Source organism: Vicia villosa, linkage group LG1 (genome assembly GCF_029867415.1).
Source record: "Vicia villosa cultivar HV-30 ecotype Madison, WI linkage group LG1, Vvil1.0, whole genome shotgun sequence".
Classification (NCBI taxonomy): Eukaryota; Viridiplantae; Streptophyta; class Magnoliopsida; order Fabales; family Fabaceae; genus Vicia; species Vicia villosa.
In genome coordinates this window covers 144,712,389-144,728,802 of record NC_081180.1, presented here as the reverse complement: position 1 = coordinate 144,728,802, position 16,414 = coordinate 144,712,389, and the positions used below count along the sequence as shown (strand labels likewise).

The following is a 16,414-nucleotide window of genomic DNA, read 5'->3' as shown; positions in this document are numbered from 1 at the left end:
AAAATTCATACAGAATTTTTTGAAATACACTCTTGAATTTTTTTATTCATAACAAATATTTCAATTGAATTACCGAATTTTTCGTTTCGCTATTTTTAAAATAAATTTTAATTAAAATATTTTTATCATTATAAAAATATGGGAGTGTCAGACATAAATTGTAGGGTGGCAGAAAGAATTCTCTAATGATACAATAGAAGGTTTTCAAAGCCCACGATAGGCCCAAATAAAACCGCTTAATCATAACTAGGGTTTGAATGACGTCATTCATGAAGAAACATTTCGGACAAACAAGGCTTAAATTGTCATTTTACTCCACACAATAAAGCATCAAGGAAGCGGATAATCCACGCTTAAGGTTTCAATTCAACGGTGGCGTTTTTAAAAAAAAAAAAACTAGATTCGATCCATCCATCGCATCGCATATCTTCATTTTCAATCATTTCCCTTAGGGGTGGGAATAGGCTAGGCTAGGCTAGGCTTTATAAGGCCTAGGCCTGGCCTACGATAAACTTACAAGGCCTGAGCCTGGCCTATGGCCTACTATAGGCTCGTTTTTTCAGCCTGACCTGGCCTTTTTAAAAGCCTGGACTGGCCTGAAAGCCTATTTAAAAGCCTCTTTCTTATTAATGTTTTCAATTAATTCATATTACTTAATAAGCTTTATAGGTCGCATATATATGAACATTTAGACCGACCTATTTAGCATTTGTTTCTAATATATATTCATATATAGACCAATCTATTTAACATTTTTTCTAATATATTTGCATATATAGGCCAACCTATTTAGACTAACTTTAATATATATGAAAATATAGGCCGGCCTACAAGGCTTTATAAGCTTTTTTAATAGCCTAGGCCTGGCCTATTTTATTAAATAGGCTTTTAAAAAAGCCCAAGCCTGGCCTTTTTATCAAATAGGCTTGGCCTGGCCTGGCCTTAAGTAGGCTAGGCTATAGGCCCCTGTAGGCCGGCCAGGCCTATTCCCACCCCTAATTTCCCTCCAGTTTTTCCACGCGCACGCTTTCCCACATCCAAATTTTTTTATTTATTTTCAAACAAAAACATTAATTTAATTTCCATTTTCCCCCTCCAGCATAAAAGGCTCCAACTAATCGTCATCATTTCAAAAATCTTCTCTTTATTCTCTCTGCTGCACACTTATCCTTAACTAGGGTTTTCAATTTTCCTCTTCTCTCCGCATTCTCAATCAGGTACCAGATCCGTTCTTTCTCTTCTTTCGCTCCACTGTGTTTTAGGGTTTTCTTTTCCCCATAGCGCAATAGTTGTTGTTAGTTTAATTATCTGTAAATTTTTTGAAAACCCTAAACCCTATTAAGAAAGATTTCAATATTAACGATTTGGATAGAAACATAAAACTGTTGCTGTGGATATTGTATTTTTTTATGTAGCCATATTGCAGTTCTTTCATTTTGGTTTTGTAAACTAGTTATGGTGCAAAGAAGTTAATGTTGTTTTTTCACACTTGATTTTGTAGATTTTGTTGATATGGATTCTTCAGTTCCGTCGTACCAACATCGATCGCTTTCGATCAAATTATGGCCGCCTAGCCAGAGTACTAGGTTGATGTTGGTTGAACGGATGACTAGGAATCTCACGACGCCGTCTATTTTCTCTAGGAAATATGGACTTCTTAGTAAGGAAGAGGCTGGGGAGGATGCGAAGGAGATTGAGGAAGCGGCTTTTGTGACTGCGACTCAACATTTTGATGAGGAGCCGGATGGTGATGGGAGTTCTGCTGTGCAGATTTATGCTAAGGAATCGAGTAGGCTTATGTTGGAGGTTTTGAAAAGAGGGCCGAGAGTGAAGGACGATGGGGAGTTGGGATCAGAGAAGGGTGATGCTAGTGTTGAAACTGTTTTTGATATATCTGGGGGGCGGAGAGCTTTTATTGAAAAGGATGAAGCTTCAGAACTTTTGAAACCGTTGTTGGGACCGAACTCGTTTACGAAGATATGTTTTAGTAATAGGAGTTTTGGTTTGGATGCTGCTCATGTTGCTGAACCTATTTTGATATCAATTAAAGATCAACTGAAAGAGGTGGATCTGTCGGATTTTATTGCTGGGAGACCAGAAGCAGAAGCAATTGAAGTGATGAATATATTTTCTTCTGCGCTAGAAGGTTCTGTTTTGAGATATCTTAATCTGTCAAATAATGCCATGGGTGAGAAAGGGGTTAGAGCTTTTCGGTCACTTCTGAAATCACAGAAAGACTTGGAGGAGCTTTATTTGATGAATGATGGTATATCAGAGGAAGCTGCCAAAGCAGTAGCTGAATTGATTCCTTCCACTGAGAAGCTTAAGATTCTTCATTTCCATAATAACATGACTGGAGACGAAGGAGCATTTGCAATAGCTGACGTTGTGAAACGTTCCCTAGCTTTGGAAGATTTTCGGTGTTCATCTACAAGGGTAGGCTCTGAAGGTGGAGTTGCTGTTGCTGAAGCGCTTGGCGTATGCACACACTTGAAGAAGCTTGATTTGCGTGACAACATGTTTGGTGTGGAAGCTGGACTTGCTCTAAGTAAGGTTATACCTGTGTTTGTTGGTCTTAGTGAGATATACCTCAGTTATTTGAACTTAGAGGATGATGGTGCAGAAGCCCTTGCTAATGCTCTGAAGGAATCTGCGCCATCATTGGAAATTTTGGATATGGCTGGAAATGACATTACCGCAAAAGCTGCTGTTTCTGTGGCTGCCTGTATATCTTCAAAGCAGTTCCTCACCAAGTTAAATTTATCTGAGAATGAATTGAAGGATGAAGGTGCAGTTTTAATCATCAAGGCTTTGGAAGAAGGTCATGGCCAATTAAATGAAGTTGATCTTAGTACAAATTTGATCACATGGTCGGGAGCTAAAGTGGTGGCTGAAGCTGTGGTGCAGAAACCTGGATTTAAGTTGCTAAATATCAATGCTAACTTCATTTCTGAAGAAGGAATTGACGAGTTGAAGAATATATTTAAAAACTCACCTGATTTGCTGGGTCCTTTGGATGAGAATGATCCTGAAGGAGAGGACATTGATGAAGAGGCTGAAGAAGGTTCTGATGAGGATGAATTGGAATCAAAACTGAAAGGCCTTGAGATTTAAGAAGATTCAAATGACTCTGGCATTCGATTTCTACTTCAGATTAATTTATAGGCCAATGATTATTTGCAATAGACATACTTGTTTCATATTGAGCAGTTAGTGTTAATCGTTGTATTTTAGATTTCTGATTCCATAACTCGTTTTTTTTTAAAGTTTATCAGATATATGCTCTTAATATATCTGTCTAGACAAGAAACAGGCAAATGATATTAGCAGTAGAAAGTTTTGGGCTTTATTATTTATGCCTTATGCTGCCAGCCTTTGATTGCTTGGTCATGCTTATGTTTGAAATTGATTTCATTAGCAGATTATTACCTTTGATTGCTTGGTCATGCTTATGTTTGAAATTGATTCCATCAGCAGATTATTACCTTTGATTTCTTGCAGCCATAGTGAAATGGTGTGAATGTGATGGATTTTGTGCCTATGGCGACAACTTGTGCCTGATTGATGGTTGTACCATAAGTTGCAATGAAATTCTGGTCATCTATCATAAAAACTGTTATTAACCATTGTCAACATGCTTTTATTCTGTCAAGGAAAAATCATTATTTCCTGATATCTTATCTTTGCATCCTTTCATATACTTTCTTCTACCAAGCTTACTTGATACTATTTCCTCCATAGATTGTGGATCTAATTTGTTTTCGGTTTTGTTGGATTTCATTCTGTTGGTTTGTGATTACGTTCGCATTTGTTTCAATCCAATCCTCACTGTTTCTCATGTATTAAATTTATAAGATTTTTAGTTACGATTTTGGATTTCCTAACTGAGCTGCTCAAGGACAGATTGAAATCCAATTAAACCGAAAACAAATTAGATGATTGCTTGTTCATGTCGATATGGAAGAAGTAAACTTTCTTTAATACACATAATTTAATTAGATCATGTAACAAGAAATCAAACAATTTTGTCTGATCATTTTACATAATGGACATACATGAATCAGACAGAAACTGGAACTTTCAAGGCCTCTAATATCTTATCATCTAGCTCGAATTTTATGGGCTTCTTGTCTCTCCCAATCTTTATGTACTCCTCAAACCGTTCTTTCAGGTCTTCAGGTAGATTTGTGGTTGAACTCCATCCCAATTTACTTTTGGCTGCTCTAGGCTCGGCATAAAAGTGCTGCATCATACATAGTTCATATAAGTTGCAAAGCAATAATATTAATAACACCATGAGTTACATATTTGAATCTTGAAAAGCTCCCATGTTATAATGTAGATTAGAAGATAGGATACTAGTAACTACCACATTACGGAAAGGGAAAGCTTTCTTTGCATCAATTCCAATAGCTTTTGGATCATAATGAACAATGTTAACAGGGCGTCCTGCAGCTTGAGCGCATAGTTTGGCAATTCCATTTAGAGTCACTGCACGGTCACTCACAATGTTGAAAATGCTATGGCTTGCAGCATCTGGATTCTCAACAGCTAGAGTTAGCATGGAAGATAAGTCTCTAACATGAGATATGTTAGTGAGTTGCAATCCTGAGCCAGGAATTGGCACAGGTCTGTCCCTAACAATCCCTACAAATGAAAAATATACATTTCTTTTAGAAGATCTTTAAACGGATTGAAGGTTTAAAAGAAAGCTTTTTCAAGAATTTTCGTCTTACTGTCAAAGAACCATTCTTCACAGTCTTTGTTGTTTCCAGACCCTAACATATACTGTGGCCTGAATACTGCCCAACTGTCAAAAGTTTCTTCAATGTATTTCTCAACTCCAACATGACCAGCATCTGCTTTAACAGCATCCTGCTCCAAAGTGGTTTTCAAACTTCAGATTATAACAATTGTTATCAGAATACTGGTTTTAGAAATGCTATAGTATGAATATTTAACAGACCCCTTCAACATGAGGAGGTTCATCCGTTGGTTTGTAGATTCCGGCACTACTAATGAACAAGAATTGCTTGGCACCTGAACTCTTGGCCCAATCTATCACCGGCCTACAAGGAAAGAATGAGATTAAGATGTCTGACTTAGAGATAACAACCACATATGTCTGAAAAGTTTATGTTTCTTTAACAGAATTCTAACAGTATTGCATTATGCTGTTAGCAATATGAAACATTGGCATAACACATAATAACACAACAGAATTCTAAGTTTATGTTTGTGCTGTGTAAGTGTCGAACATCTTTGATCTAAAGTGTTGGTGCTATACACGACGTAACAAGATAACAAGTGAAGCAATGAACAAAAAATAACTAGAATTGATATAACGAACCTCGAAGCATCAAGATCCTTGCCATTGTTGTCCAAAACCACATCAAATGCTTCCCCTCCTACAGCACTCCCTACATCTGCAGGACTCCCCCATACTGTACTGCCTCCGGCACTCACGATTTCCTGAACATTTTCAAAAATAACATTGTTGAGCTTGAAAAGAAACAATTCTGTCAGAAAAATGTGAGAATAAGATTAAAGATCATTAACTGAGAATCTGTTAAAAGGAGGTTTCTTCATCTTATCTGAGCTTTCATCACCAACAGTGAGAATGGTGACAGAGTGTCCAGCACCAAGAAGCTCTTTCGCAAAGTAAAATCCAATCACGGCATGTCCACCGCTGTTGGTATTTACGATTAACACCTTCTTCTTCTCTGCAGCACTGGCACTGATGCTGAAGGTAGCATGGTTAGCAAAACGTTTAGAAGTTAAAGAAGGATGTGATAGAAAGCTTGAGGAGATTTTGAGAGAGGAGGATTGTAGTGAAGAAGAGAAAGAAAGGCGCAAAGTGGTGGAAGAATGTGAAATTGGGAGGAGATTGGTGGAGGTTGCAGAGAAGAGCAAGGTAGGTGAAGAGGAAGCAAGCATGGCCATTGGTTCTTGAGAGTGTGAGAACCAGCAGTTCCAGATAAAGCTTTAAAGCTAACTACTTACCTTCTTCTTTTCTCATTTACAACAGTTGGTATGTGTTATAAACGTTACAAAAATGTAACTGTCAATCATAAAGGGTAAATTAATACTGTATTAACTTGAGTTATACAAATAAGGAGTAGTTTGATAAAAAAAATATATTTAATAAATAATTTAAAATTAAAATACCACTTTAAAACTTGTAAGTTTTATAGTGATTTGGATGCCAAAAGTGACTAATTTATTTTGGACTTATGTGAAGTGATTAGTAAGCAAAGTGAGAAAAGTATTGATATTTTGATCATATTTATTTTATATACGTTATTAATATAAAATTATTTTACAAATCATTGTATGTGTTGCTATTCATGATTTGGTATAGTCATTGATTGATTTTGATCAACTATTTACTAAGTTTGGAGACTACAAATGAATTTCCTAATTTACCCTTTTTAATAATTTTTTTTACACTACACTTCTCTAAAGTATGCCCATAAATGTATTTGACTAAATAAAATATCATTGACCAATCAAAATTAAAAATATTTCCGAGTGGCTGTTCATTTCAAAGGAAATTTCAAAAGCATTACAAAACTTTTGGCTATTGCTTTTACCCGGGTAAAAGCGTTTATGAACCTTTGAACCTTCTTAACATCAACTTCACATCTCCTTCATTACAACCTTTACAATCTCTCTCTTCTCTCAACCCGACTCGTCTCCTTCATCTCCTATCTCTGCTTCATCTCCTTCATCGTTAAAAACAACACTCGCCTGCATACATTTTGTTTTTCAATTACTGAATGAGTTCATATTGTTTTGCTTCCGATTTTGTGTTGTATGGTTAACATATATGCTTCTGAATTTTTTCAGACCCAGTTTTTTGGTGGAAAGATGCATCTTCATGTTCATTTCCTTCTTTCAGATCCAATGTCTTCCCTTTTCATATGAGGTATGATTTAGATAGTATGGTCCGTATTTTTGCTCAACAACACCTCATTTCCCCTTCTCTATTTCTTCTTCATTTCTTGTGAAATTCATTCCCAATTTATATAGTATGTTTCATGTATTTGCTCATTTTCATCAACTGCATTTTTTCATTAGATCGGGTACGACATTTTTATTTTTCATTGATCACTTTATTGAATGTTCATTTTCTTAGTTCTTACTTTTTTCACAAAACCTTGTAATCAATGTTTTGTTTCAGCTTCCTCTCCTTTGTTTTGAAAAGTATTACTTTGTTAAAATGGTGTGCTCTATAATGTTTCGAATGGATTGTTGTTTGTATTTGTGAGTGTTTTATTTTGTGCTTTTTTTCTCTTCAAAATTGATTTCTGTTTCTGGTTTTATTTTCTAAATTTCTTTTTTTACTCTTCAAAATCCACTTATGTTTTACACTTACGTATTTGAAATGGTTTTGGTTTTTTCTGTATTTTATTTTACTCTTCAGAATCTATTTCTATTTATTGCTTTCAGACTTTTACAGCATGACATGTCCATGTTTCATTAGTCCCCATATTCATTGTTTCATTACTTGTAGAATATTTCAGTTCAAAGGAAAATCATGTCAAGACCATCAATTCTGATTTGTGACTTAAAGCCTGGTCAAAATGTATGAAAAATTGCTATTCGTGTAGTGGATCTATGGATCGTAAAAGAATGGAATGGACAACAATGTGCTGAAGCTATTATACAAAATATTAAGGTTTTGATATCCTACTTCCTATGTTTTCTATTTTTTAAACAAGTTTTCAAATTTATTATAACTATTTTTTATAACATGATAGTTTTGCTGCCTTTGTTAACCTTATTTCCCTTTCAGATTAGGAGAAGCAATTTCATCCCCAGTCGTTTCACAAATACTTTCACAGCCATCGGGTTCACAAGGGACATTTGAAGACAAATCTTTTTTCATTGGGGAGATAAATTCTCTTCATCTTGTCAGTTCTATATTTATTTTATATCACTGTTAGTTCTATCTTTATTTTATACCACTGTCTATTATCTAGATTGAATGATACTAACTTTTAGATCATTTATCATTGTTGTTTTAATATGAAGCATTATGTAATACAATTGGAATGACTAGCAGGTTCAAGGAAAATAGATTTGGGTGGTACTATGAACATTGTTCAACCTATAACAAGTAAAACAAATCAACTGGCAACCCCTTTGAATGCAACTGCTTTAACAACGATCCCCTTCCAATCACCACATGTATTTTTCAAATTGCTCTTTGCTCTGTCAAACTATGTTGAGGTCTTATGCAAACTTAAGTTCCTTTTGTTGAAATTTACAATAACATGATAGTTACATAAAATGATGTCCTATCTATTGCACTGAGGTTTTTTATAATATTGTTGCGACTTTTCTAATCTGCACCGACATAGCAAATTAATAAAAATTATTCAAACCGAGATTTTTGTTGCTGAATCATTTCCATATTATATTCAAAAGTTGTATCATAACTGAATTTCAAAAATACGACAACAATTTCTTCAAACAAAAATAATTCTTACACCATTTCCATACAATATAACAACTTCTTCAAACAGAAATCATCTAATCAGATACTTAATTTCAATATCCCTTTTACTAATCATATACTACTTGCAATGAACATTAACCCTACCACTTGTAACTCCTTTGAGCAAACTCCAAACATTGCCAACAACTCTCCAACCATTAAGAGAAAAGAAATTGTTTGTAACCAACACTTTGCCGACAATTACGCACTTACTCAAGCTTCAATCCCATTGTAAGTGTTTTTTCATAATGGTGGTTACCTTTAATAACAAAAATTACGTCTTCAATACCATGCTCATTTCCAAAACTTTGTTTATATTAAATGACAATTGCTGCAAAATCGATGTTTAACATTTTCGTAAAACTCTGCCCACTATACAGTTCTTTATCAACTTGAATGAACTTGATGTCCATTCCTACTGATGTAGAAGTCCCTACTCGCACTTACTTACTGAAGGTCTGCGCAAAAGCTGCTTTTCAACGACTATTTTCAAAGGTACATTTGTTTACTCTTTGCCATTAGCTGCTTTTTAGAGCACCCACATCTATACTACTCATGTTGGTGGTATAAGTGGGTCTCATCTAATATAATACTCCTATAATACTTCAAACTTCTCAACTATTTAAACCACCTAACTATATTTTCTAAATATCCATACTACTCATCTAAAACTCTAACATGGGTCCCACAAAATTTACATTATATTTCAAATTTATATTTTATATTAATATATAAAATGTATAATTGAAATAATGCAATGAAACCATATTCTCGTATTTACATTATATTTTATACAGAAGGATTAATTTTTTTATGCCATCGACCTTTTAGTGCCAACAGATTCCTCTCTAGAAAATTCTTGTGGCGGTGGTTGTTATAAGCTTCACCAATCCTCTTCCAGAAACTATCTCCCTTTTGATCAATCCCAACAATTGGATTCCTTGAAATGTTGAGCCATGATTGAATGAGAAGTTCATCTTCCTTTGGTTGAAATCTTATTTTCGACATATTCATAACCGATGTAGTTTTGACTTCTTCACCAAGGTTTATTGTTTCCAACCCATCTTGAGCTTAAGTGCAAAATTGTGGTATTTTGGGCTCTTGATCATTTACTTCCACATCACTATTATCCATTTGAACTCCGTGAAGCATTGTGGGACTAGTTGATTGAGGTGGAAAGTGTTGATAATAATATGGGTAATTTCCAAAGTGTGGATTATTTTGTTGATTTGGGATAAAAGTAGGATTTTGAAAATTTGAGTTATGATGTGGGTTTGGATTATTGAATGCATTTTGTTGATTTGGGATAAATGATGGAATGCTACAATTTTGCATGAAATTGGACCAAGAATTGGGGTGGTTGGGGTTCATTGGCAAATAAAATGTGTAGAAGAAAAAGATAAAAAAAAATGAAAGAAATGATTTAACTTTAGAATAAATATAGATGAAAAATTGTGATAGATTGAAATGGTTGATCACTTATTTATCCTCAAACTAATTTTTTTATAACAAATTAAAAATTGTAAAAAATATTAAATATGAAATGCAACGGTAAATTTTTTTTAGCGGTAATATTAATTTGAAATTTAAATCATGCTCCAAACCAATATATTTAATGAAAGCTACAATGCTTTTTTTTTTATATACTGTGTCAATTAATATCACAGCAAATAGCTTCCATTATCATTACTACCCTGACAACAAATAGCACACGTAGACTTTTACCACTCCGATAATTATGCTCTTATATACCTTAAACCACTAAGGAGATCCTTGGTCCCCGAGCCTGTAACATCACTGTCAACTAAAGCAAACGACTATTTTATTAACCAATCTGGCTTGCAAAATATGTACCTTTCAACTGTGCACTTTATTTAGATATCAACTGAGTATTTCTTGTAGTGTTAGCAAAAGATCACCCTGAAATCATGTCTATCACAATGATGTCCCATTTCTATGCAATGTTTTGTTCTTAGTTCCATCTCAGTTATTATTTTACCTTGGTCAGTTACTCCCCTTGTCAAAAACCAACTGCATATTCAGCCTCCTTGAAAATGATTCATTGCTTTTATATATGAAAAGAATGGATGTTTAGTAACCTTTTATTTTACATTAAGCGCATAAGTCCACCACGGGATAATCATTTGTTATTAACTTTTGCCTTGCACATTAGTCTTATTTTTATTGTGATTAACTTAAGCTATTATATACTTGAGTTCGATAATATCAGGTGGTACAATCAGTATATCGTATGTAGTCTTTCTATAGCATATCATATTTCTTGATGTAAAATGACCGTAATTTTGATTTGATACCCAATGTGGTATTTTTTGTTTCCCTCTCACCAGGTGAGCCCTTTATTAATGGGCAAGTTATTCCTTATGACCCCAAGTACCATGAAGAGTGGGTTAGGAACAATGCCCGTGCAAATGAAAGGGAAAATGTGGTTAACATTAACAAAGATATGCAAACTATGCCTCCAGTGTAGACTACATTTTTATACAAACTACCAATTCAAATATTATTAAAAGCTAAGAATACATAAAATATCATAACAAATGGATAAATCAAGTTATAAATGCCTTTATCCACAAAAAGTGTGTGGTAAGTTACTCTTTTATGTTGCGTTAATTTTTACCTTTGTTTTATGTCTTTATGGTTTCAGGTTTTATAGTTAACATTTTATTTTCATTTGCTTTTGTTTGTTCTTCAGTAGTATCAAATTGTAATTGCAATGTTTGTTGAATATTTTTACCAAAAGAATATTTTAACCTGTTACTTTGTGAAGACTAATATTTTAGAAGAAAAAAAACAATCTTAAGTGTAAAATTTAAGTCTAAATGTTTGAGATTTTTTGCACATTTGTGTAAATATACATCTTCAAGTAAATCTCTTTTTTAATTGAAATCCTAGCAGCAGTCTTGCACTTCTAGGATGTTATCTTTTGAGGTCTGTTGAAGTCATATTAAATGATTTAGAATTACGGTTTGGTTGCTATTAAGGTTTCAAGATTAAAACTATAAGTTGATTAACACATTCTCTAAATTCTGCAAAATACATATTAAATTAATTTCTTAAATTGTAATATGTTGGCCAAAGTGGTTTCTCTATTAATAATTTATGATAGAGGACATACTTTGACACACTAGAAGATGGTCCATACAAAATTTCTATTATGACAATACTAAACATTATTGATCCAATAATAATATATTTTATTTCACGGGTCACTATCATACAAATTATATTTTAATCAACAAAATATTTGTAAATATTTATACTTATTAGTGATATTTGTAAATATTTAGAGTTATTAAACATATTTGATTTATCATGTTGGTGATTTGTTACATTTTTCTTAAATATTTGTTGTTATTAATAATTGGGACGTGATAGACCTATTGCGGGTCCGTACTTAGTGAGTCGATCCTAGCCTTTGTTTGTCTGTTTGTTTGTTTATTGGGTGTGCCTATATATCGCTTATGCTTCACTTCATTTATCTTATGCTTGCATATCATGTCTATTTACTGCTTGCATATCATGTTTATTTTCTCGCATTCTGGACTATATTATGGGTCCCCGTGGAGGCCACATATTTTTCTGTTTATCTTTGCAGGTGGGGGGTTTTTGTGAGGTAAAAGGCCCACTACCCAGGCCAGTGACACATAGGATTAGTGTGGATGCTCATGTCAACTCCCGTAGCGTTTGATACGATCGAGCTTGACATGGGGTACCACAACCAGGCGAGGTTCTTTCATGGAACATTGTGTCTGGCACGTTTGTTGCCTCAAACACATTGTACCCCATGGGAATCGTTAACCCTGGTGACCATTAGGAACCACTTGTCAGTGTCTAGACTACATACCCGTGAGATTGGGATGGGACAGGAAACTTGACCTTCATCATACCCGGATTTTTGCTATTTAATAAAAGGCGTCGAACCTTTGATCCTAGGACATTTGACTTATACAGAAGTTCTACATCAGTTATCTATCAGAATCAACGTCGAACCTCTGAATCTGGAGGATTCGACCATCTTTTACTTATGCATCAGTTATCTATCAGAATCAACGTCGAACCTCTGAATCTGGAGGATTCGACCTCATTTGACTTATGCACAGATTATCTATCAGAATCAACGTCGAACCTCTGAATCTGGAGGATTCAACCTTATTTGGCTAATGAAGAGACTATTTATCAAGCAAGCAACGTCTAACCTCTGAATCTGGAGGATTCAACCATAGTTTATGACCATGAGAAGCTGTTATCCAAGAGGCCTTGATCCTTGATCCTGATTTATGCCGCATTTGTATCATCATTAACATTTTGCATTCATGCATATGCATCCATGGTAACCAAGACTCTTACATTCTTCCTCCCCAGCAGAGTCGCCAGCTGTCGCACGCTCGCGAAAATGAACAGAGTCGCCACCAATATATTTATCCCAAAGAGGGAAAGGAATATCAGAAAACCTAGAATAAAGAAAGGATAAGAAAAGGTATTTCGACCAGAGATAGGGTACGGGAGTCGGTTACGCAAGGGGAAGGTACTAGCACCCCTCACACCCATCGTACTCGATGGTATCCACCTATGTTTGTTGCTATCTAAAGGGTGTGTGCTATAAATCTAAAGCTTAATGCTAAGGGAATGCATGAAAAAGAAAGAAAAGGAAACACGGGGAAAATAAGGTTTATAAATAGTTGTGCTCGCTTAGGCCCCGCGACCTAATGCCTATGTATCCTTTTCAGGAATCAGAGTGCCGTAGTTCGGCTCACATGTTTTTGTTTGTTTTTGTGTTTTTTTAGTTGAACAGTTACATTTGCACTCTGCTGCTCGACCTCTGGAGTCTTAAGCTGGGAATGGAGCGGAAATAACGTGTCCGATTAAGGGAAAGAATGCCCTGAAGGCAAGAGAGAGAAGAGAGAAATTTGTCGAGCGTTTCGGGTACACCCCTTAAACAAGGGAGACTCGAATTACTCTTGTTGGTGTTTTTTAGATTGGGAGCTTCCACTCAAGTGATCCCCTTAAACAAGAGGGACGAGAGTTTCCATTCCCTTTTTATTAGTCAAGCATTTATTAGTCACTTTTTAGGTGTTTTCTTGGTATTTTTAAGGGAATTAAATTCAAGCATTTGTTAGGTGTTTTAAAGTTGAAAAGGAAAAGAAATGGGAAACTAGCCTAATATGAATTAACTAGCCTAATGTTAAAATGGGAATTTCTAGATCCTAATGTTATCATGGTTTCTACCTAAAGTGTTAGGATTTTAAAGGAGAAAGACTAGCCTAAGTGTCATGTAAAGATTATAAGTCCTAAATCTATGAGAACATACAAGTGAAGTTACAAGTAAAAATCACAAGTAAGCAATGATACAAAATTACACACAAGCATTAAATAACAAATCAAAAATATAGTACAAAATTGAGTTAAAGAAACTACTATTTTTTATTGATTTTTATGAAAGAGAATTGGATTACAAATCAAGTAAAAGACTAAAACAAATAGCCTAAAACTAGTATTTTTTATGAACATTTTCTATGTCAAGAGTTGTATTAAGGTCTAAAAAATAAGGGAAAAATAGTCATTTTATTGCCTAAAAGGAAGTGGGAAAATCTAAGTAAAAAGACCTAAAATTCTAGCAATTTTAAATAGAGTCAGGAGGGTGTATGTTGATTTTGTGGTGTGTAATCAGCAACAGGGCGCAAGGCCCACGCGCCTGTCGTCTTGGCCCTTTAACAAAAAAGATTCTGTTTTCAGACACCCCCTATTTGGCTGAAGACAGTGATGAGGACGAGCAAGATGATGATGCTAGTGTCAAGACTGATGTAAAAAGTAACCATGATTCTGCCAAGCCTTCTGAAGAAGAAGAGGATTATCACCACGAGGATGAACATCCTGATGACAAATACAAGCTGCTTGAAGAACGTATGAAAGCCGTAGAAATTCAGAAGATACCTGGACTGGATTTTGAAGAACTAGGACTCGTTCCTGGAGTCATTATTCCTCCAAAATTCAAGACTCCCGCCTTTGCTAAATATGATAGGGTTTCCTGTCCCAAGTTGCACTTGAGATCGTATGTAAGGAAGATTCAACCTCATACTGCTGATAAGAAACTCTGGATCCATTTCTTTCAGGAAAGCTTATCTAGAACTCAACTCGAATGGTACTATCAACTGGAAAGTACCAACATCCATACCTGGGAAGATTTAGTTGTTGCTTTCTATAAGCAATACCAATATAATTCCGATCTCGCACCAACTCGCATGCAACTACAAAGTATGTCTATGGGACCTAAGGAAAGTTTCAAGGAGTATGCTCAGAAATGGAGAGATTTAGCTGGAAGAGTCAAACATTCCTTGGCTGACAGAGAGATGGTAGATATGTTCATGAATACACTGACTGGCCCTTTCTATAGTCATTTGCTAGGAAGTTCATCATCTGGATTCATTGAGCTTATACTGACTGGGGAGCGTGTTGAAAGCGGTATTCGAAGCGGTAAACTTCAAGTGGCTACCTATTCTAATACCTCAAAGAAAGCGCACAATGAGAGGAATGAATCTAATACTGTGGGGACGGTCCTAGCCTCTAATCAAGTGCTGATACGACAAGGGGGCAACCAGCGTAAACCAGGCACATCTAAAAGACAATTCACAAAGATCAACATAACTTTGGCTGAAGCGTTACAGCAGTTGCTGAAAGCAGGGTTGATTACTTTAAAGGATCCTCCTCTGAAGCCCAATACCTTATCTCATCAATATAATCCTAATGCAAGATGCGCTTATCATTCTGACAGCATTGGGCATGACACTAATGATTGTTGGCCGTTGAAGAACAAAATCCATGATATGATTGACGCTGGAGAAATTGAGTTCGACTCTCCTGCAACCATGCCTAATCACAACAAGATTGCTAATGCTGTGGATGGCTAGAAAGATAGACTTTTAGATCATTAGAATTACTTTCATTTGCAATTTTTTTCCTGTTTGTTTAAACATTCAAATTATGATAGACATTATTTGCTTTAATAATCATCATCAGTGCATTGCATATGCTTGTCTTGAATTAATTATTTCGCTATCACTCATTTTTTAATTATGTCTTTACTTTGCATGTGTTTTGTGATATTCAACCCCTGTTAAAGCTGTATGCCTTTCGAGGGAGGATGACGAAAACGATACCGCAACCTCATACAGTATGCTTTTTGAACAGACTATGCTGACGATGTACAGACATTGTTTCAATTCCTAAACAGTGGAGATATAAGGATGATAATCCCTCGTCAACCCCTTTGAGCCTAAGAAGTAGAAGTTTCTTTCTTGTACTAATTAAAACCTTTGATCATAACCTGGGGAAGGGTAGTTCTCAGTTAATTTGGTTATGCATTTGTTTGGCTGATTGAGCGTGGTTACTTAGGAAAGCTTGGAAAAATTGAAAATTAATTAGTTGCAAAACCTAGGATTTAAACCAAGGTCACCAAGGTGACATTGCTGCAAGCTTACCACCAAACCATACATGTTTAATTGTTTATAATTGCAAACGAGTTCTATATATTAATAATCCATTCTTTCTCAAAAATATATAAATTAAAAAAGTTGTACATATTAATACTCCATTTTTTTATACTTATATTTAAAAAAGCTGTATATATAAAATATTTAAATAATTATATAAATGTATTATTTAATAATTATATAATTATAAAATGTTTAAATGTATTTTAATTAACATTTTTTTATAAAATATTTAATTAACGTTTTTATTCAGTTTTAATAATTTATATAAAAAAATTTAAATAATTTTATTTAAAATTTGGTTAATTAACGTTTTTTTAATAATTATATAAATGTATTATTTAATAATTTATGTATACATTTTTTTAATAATTTTAATAAACTTTTTTAATTAACGTTTTTA

At 34.5% G+C, this 16,414-nt stretch overlaps 2 protein-coding genes across 2 annotated transcripts; one reads left to right on the top strand and one right to left on the bottom strand.

Annotated features, from left to right (window-relative positions):
* The first annotated feature begins 1,013 nt into the window (after positions 1-1,013).
* LOC131644407 (RAN GTPase-activating protein 1) lies at positions 1,014-3,405 on the top strand. Its single transcript, XM_058914898.1, has 2 exons — positions 1,014-1,217; positions 1,502-3,405. The coding sequence occupies exon 2, from the start codon at positions 1,513-1,515 to the stop codon at positions 3,112-3,114; it is 1,602 nt and encodes a 533-aa protein (XP_058770881.1). The 5' UTR covers positions 1,014-1,217; positions 1,502-1,512; the 3' UTR covers positions 3,115-3,405.
* Positions 3,406-3,958: 553 nt separating this feature from the next.
* Positions 3,959-6,027, bottom strand: LOC131644409 (chloroplast stem-loop binding protein of 41 kDa a, chloroplastic). Its single transcript, XM_058914899.1, has 6 exons — positions 5,560-6,027; positions 5,351-5,472; positions 4,967-5,069; positions 4,737-4,875; positions 4,370-4,647; positions 3,959-4,243 (listed from the first exon to the last, which is right to left on the bottom strand). The coding sequence occupies exons 1-6, from the start codon at positions 5,941-5,943 to the stop codon at positions 4,061-4,063; spliced, it is 1,209 nt and encodes a 402-aa protein (XP_058770882.1). The 5' UTR covers positions 5,944-6,027; the 3' UTR covers positions 3,959-4,060.
* Between the last annotated feature and the right edge of the window lie 10,387 nt (positions 6,028-16,414).